The sequence below is a fragment of the Rutidosis leptorrhynchoides genome, chromosome 7, assembly GCF_046630445.1.
Source record: "Rutidosis leptorrhynchoides isolate AG116_Rl617_1_P2 chromosome 7, CSIRO_AGI_Rlap_v1, whole genome shotgun sequence".
In the NCBI taxonomy this organism is placed as follows: domain Eukaryota; kingdom Viridiplantae; phylum Streptophyta; class Magnoliopsida; order Asterales; family Asteraceae; genus Rutidosis; species Rutidosis leptorrhynchoides.
The window spans coordinates 366,679,355-366,684,351 of NC_092339.1; the positions used below are offsets into that span (position 1 = coordinate 366,679,355).

The 4,997-nt window shown below is 35.4% G+C and overlaps 1 protein-coding gene across 2 annotated transcripts; it reads left to right on the forward strand.

The window, feature by feature from the left end:
- Positions 1 to 212: 212 nt before the first annotated feature.
- Positions 213 to 2,868, forward strand: LOC139858777 (uncharacterized). 2 transcript variants are annotated; one of them, XR_011763082.1, is made up of 8 exons: positions 213 to 502; positions 816 to 968; positions 1,384 to 1,471; positions 1,556 to 1,669; positions 1,757 to 1,851; positions 2,092 to 2,194; positions 2,297 to 2,504; positions 2,613 to 2,868. XR_011763082.1 is itself a non-coding variant. In XM_071847609.1 (8 exons), exons 2-8 carry the CDS (start codon positions 844 to 846, stop codon positions 2,615 to 2,617), a joined length of 651 nt encoding a protein of 216 aa, XP_071703710.1. In that variant the 5' UTR covers positions 213 to 502; positions 816 to 843; the 3' UTR covers positions 2,618 to 2,868. The 2 variants fall into 2 exon arrangements, 1 of the variants encoding a protein (XP_071703710.1); XM_071847609.1 differs by having other exon boundaries at positions 2,297 to 2,417.
- Positions 2,869 to 4,997: the final 2,129 nt, after the last annotated feature.

The window sequence follows — 4,997 nt, forward strand, 5'->3', positions numbered from 1 at the left end:
TCTCTTTTTCTAACCTAGAAAATATAAAACATGATCCAAAATTCATCAACTGAGAATTACAATTCTGATATGAGCATTTTGAATTCTTATATTGACTTGTTGACTTCAAATTGAATAGCTCGTGACAAGCACGTGGGTTCATTTAAATGTGCTAGGCACGTGACTGGTTGTAACAGCTTAAACAGATATGAAAACAAGCATCTGAAATAAATGACGAAGGAGACGAAGTCCAGTTATAACTAATTCTGTTTAGTTCTGTTAGTAGCAGTTATAGATGTCCAATTCGAAGTTGTATAAGTAGTTAGCTAGTGCTTAATTGCAGATTTAGCTTTTGAATCTATGAATTCCATTTGGTCACTTGTAATTCAATTCCGTTTTTCATTCTTCGTTCTCGGATTATCGATTGTTTTACCAGTTAATCTTCGATTCAATTGTGCATCTGGATTAATCCTATCGCATTGAACTACCGATCATCTTCTGGAATTAGGCGTTTTTGTTGTAGGTACGCTATTTCATCATTCGACTAGTTTTTATTTTTATACAACTTTATTTGTATCTATAAGTATCTACTTATAATATTACTGATTGTTAGTGGTTTCTACTAAGAGTAGTCGCAGTTGATTTTGAATTTGCTAAATTGACATGAATTTGTTGTGAATTTAACACCAATACTATCAGTATCATTTTCGAACATGAAAACCTAAAAATCTAAAAATTGTGGCACACATACATACACACCTACATGTATGTATAAATATAGGCGAAATAGATATTTATAAACGCTAATTTGTTATTTGTTTCTACCGTTGCTATAGGATTGAAAATTAGCCGGCTAATTAGGAAATGCATACGAGTAATTGGAGGCCCACGCAGGGTGCAGGTGGTGCTGTTGGTGATTCCTCCATGGAAACCGCCGATTGGAGGTCTCAACTGACGGCAGATTTACGGCAAAGGATAGCGAACAAGATGTATGTATATTGATACCATTCTCTTAAAGTTATTTTATGTAGGTTTATATTTTTGGCTATTCTTATAGCTTAGATCTAACAGAGTCGATTTACGTATTGAAATGATATTTGTTAATCTGATAACAAATGGAATTGCTCAGTGAGATTCATTAGGATTAAGAACTGTTATTGGAGGAAATAAGAAATTGTTTGTTATTGTCCGAAAGTATTGCGTATGTTTGGCAGAGATTATAGCCTTATAATATTTCAATTTTTCTGCATTGTTTGTATGGTTATTAGTAATTGTTTACATCTGGCTCATATATATTTGTTCTTCATACTTACATTGTTTCCATTTACATATTATACACTATTTTGTTTGTTGAAAATTTCACTTAACTACGTTATATGAGCAACATGTGTTTCTTTTGCACAGAATGGATACCTTGATTAGGCATCCTGAACAACTTAAACAAATAGCTGTGAAGATTGAAGAGCATATTTACACTACTGCCACAAGCCAGGTTTGTTGTGTTCTTTAAGTCTATACAAAGATTTAGAACTAAGATACTTGGTCAACTAATCTCCTTAATTTATTCTGTTTATAGTCTGATTATATCCGTAAGATATCAATGAGGACGTCTGCTGCGGAAGCTAGACCACAATATCCCATCCCAAACGCTATGCAGTCAAACTCTGCTGTCAATAGTACACACCTACATGTATGTATTAATACTGATGAAATGGTTTTTTGTTGACGTTAATTTGTTTTTACTGTTACTATGTGATTAAAAATTAGTCATTAATAGGAGATAGGTGGTGTTGTTGGTGACTCGTCCATTGAAAATGGCGATTGGAGGGCTCATCTGCATGCAGATTCACGACAAAGGATCGTGAACAAGATGTATGTATGCTGATGTCATTCTCTAAAAGTTACTTTTGTGTGGGTTTAAAATTATTGATTATGTTTAATGGCTGATATTTACTTGTTCTTTTTCACAGTAGCAACTTTAATTTACATTGTTTACAGTGACTGGTTTTCTACTCATTTTTTTTTTTTTTTTTTTTTTTTGAAAAAAGTTGGTTTATTAAACTGCTAACTTTTAAATACTTTATATGACCACCATGTGTTTCTCTTGGGCAGATTTGATACCTTGATTAGGCATCTTCCACAATACGGGTCAGAGTTTCTTAAAAATCTAGCTGCAGAGTGTGAAGAGAAAACTTTTACTGTTGCCACCAGCCAGGTTTGTTGTATACGAGGAGTTGTACATACAAATTAGCCAAGAACTACATAATTTAACTAGGAAATCAAATTACCTAATTTCCTTAATTCATTTTGTTTCTAGTCTGATTATCTCCGTAAGATATCCTTGAAGATGCTTATGGTGGAAACTAGATCACCATATCTCATGCCACACACTATGCGGTTGAACTCTGCTAACAATAGTATAAACCCCTCAGGTTCAGGTATTTTTACAAAATCCATATATTAAAGTCTGATATTTGTAGGAAAAATCCTATAAAAATATGGAAATGAGATTTGAATTTATTCAGGTATTCTATATTCTTCGGTTTGCTACTTATATTTAGTTCTGTTTTGTCAACTGTCATATGTTTTGAGGTACTTATGGTGTTTAATTTGGTTGTTCATTTGGTTTGCAGTCTGATCATGTATGGAGTTAGCGTTGAAGGTGTCACAAAATGGCATGACCGATACATGGATTATTTTAGTTGCTTTAATAGTGTAGATATTCGAATAATAACGAACTATGTCCTTTTAATAGCACATTGACTCAGCTGTGTGTTTCATCGATAACATCGACTCATATTTGGTATGAGACTGGCTTTGATTATAACATGCATGGAAACAAATTTGGACTTAAACTTAAGCAATCGATCATTTTGTACCATATACATCCATAAATGCATTTTATATAAGATTCTAAAGACCATAAAATACATCAATTTGGTCATTAGCTGCTATGAATGCTTGTTTTAAGAATGTTAATGTTCAGGAGACGTGTTTAATAAGGGAATGTGAAGTCCCTTTGGTTTTGGTTGATCATGGTCTGGTTACTGATTGTTTTGTCCCGTCTCCGAGTAGTGTCTGTGGTGGAATTGGTGATTTGGGTGATATCATATCCCCGACAGTTTCTTTGGGTCGTAAATTTGCATGTGTTGACAAGGTATGTGAGATGGATTGTGCGAGTTATAGACGAAATGTGTTCAATCATATGGCGTTTTAAGGTGGGTATGAGGATGTTGCAGCGTCGATAAGGTTAATGAGGTCGATGAGAGGGTTAAAGTGGTGGGCTCCTCTCGTGCGTCATCTTCCTCCGTCTCGGGTTCTGTAATTAAAGAAGAAAAAGAAGGCTAAGTTGGTTGCGGTGGATGAGGACGATGATTCGGGTTTCAATTCGGCGGCGGAGTTAGATATGGATTTCTCCTTTTCGAACCGTTCCGGCAAAGCCATTCGGTTCTCCAATGTGAGCGGCAAGTTTCTCAAGCCAATTTCAAACAACAACAAGGTTAGTATTGAAATAATAATAAATTGGTTGTTGGTAGATGTTGTTGGTGGATGTAGTTGGTGAAATAAGTGGATGGTTGTTGATGAGTTGTAGGTAAAACTTTTCATTACCTAACTTGCCTAACTCTCACCAAATCCTAATTCTTACTACTATAAATAGAGCCATAAGCAAGCATTCAAATCATCCCAAAAACACATTCTTCTTCTTATATTCTAAGAGTGTAATAGAGAGTTTGAGTTTAGTCTCCTAATTACAAGAGATATAAGGATTAGTAATTATCCTTGTAATTAGAGAGAAGTTGTAATTCCTATTATTCTTATTAGTGAAACGTTTCTTTCCTTGCTCGTGGTTTTTACCCTATTAGGGTTTTTCACGTTAAATCTCGGTGTTCCTTTATTGTCATTATTTCAATTATTACTAGCGGTTTGCTATAATTCGGTGTCGATTTTCTCAACAAGTGGTATCAAGAGCTAAGGTTCTAATATCTAGTGTGTATTAATCTACTTTTCGTATGCTCTGTGGTTGCCACGGGAGTGGATCGTCCACATCAGAAAATAAGTAAGATTAATTTCACTCGATAAAAGTTCCCGGGTACTATTTCTCATAAATATAGTATTGTCGAAAAGAAGATTGTGATTATAGAAATGTCTACGAAATTCGAAATTGAAAAATTTAACGGGAGTAATTTCTCGTTATGGAAATTAAAGATGAAAGCTATCCTGAGAAAGGATAAGTGTTTAGCGGCAATCAGTCAACGGCCATCCGAGTTCACTGATGAAAAATGGAAAGAGATGGACGGCCAGGCTATCGCAAATCTTCATCTGGCACTAGCAGATGGCGTTTTGTCTAGCATAGAAGAAAAGAAGACGACGAAAGAGATTTGGGATCACCTCGTAAAATTATACGAGACCAAATCACTCCACAACAAGATATTCCTTAAGAGGAAACTTTATGCGCTACGCATGAATGAATCTACTTCAGTTAATGAGCACATTAATTCTTTGAATACTCTATTTTCTCAACTCGCTTCATTAAGTTGCAATATAGAGCCAAAAGAACGTGCTGAACTTTTACTTCAGAGTCTACCTGACTCGTATGATCAACTCATTATTAACTTAACCAATAATGTTCTCTCGGAGAATCTAGTCTTAGTCTATGATGAAGTAGCAGCTGCTATTCTAGAAGAAGAAAATCGGCGCAATAACAAGGAGGACAAACAGGCCGGTTCACGACAAGTGGAGGCCTTGGTGGTGTCAGGAGGGAGAACAACGGAACGTGGCCCAAGTGGGAGTCACAATCATGGTAAACCGAAGTCTAAAAAGAAGAAGACCTATACATGCTACAATTGTGGCAAGAAAGGTCATCTGAAGAAGGATTTTCGGAGTTTAAATAACTCTAATCCTCAAGGAAATATCGCAAACATTTCATAAGATGAGACTGCTTTGATTAGTGAAGCAGTGGTAGCATATGAAGGCAGAAAGACATTTGTTGATGTCTGGTTATTTGACTCAGGGGCTAC

Bases quoted from the DNA above. Each gene is read 5' to 3' on its own strand.
- LOC139858777 (XM_071847609.1), top strand. From the start codon at position 844: ATGCATACGAGTAATTGGAGGCCCACGCAGGGTGCAGGTGGTGCTGTT. The intron at 1,472-1,555 runs GTTTGTTGTGTT...TTCTGTTTATAG, and splicing joins ACACTACTGCCACAAGCCAG to TCTGATTATATCCGTAAGAT. The intron at 1,670-1,756 runs GTATGTATTAAT...AGTCATTAATAG, and splicing joins TCAATAGTACACACCTACAT to GAGATAGGTGGTGTTGTTGG.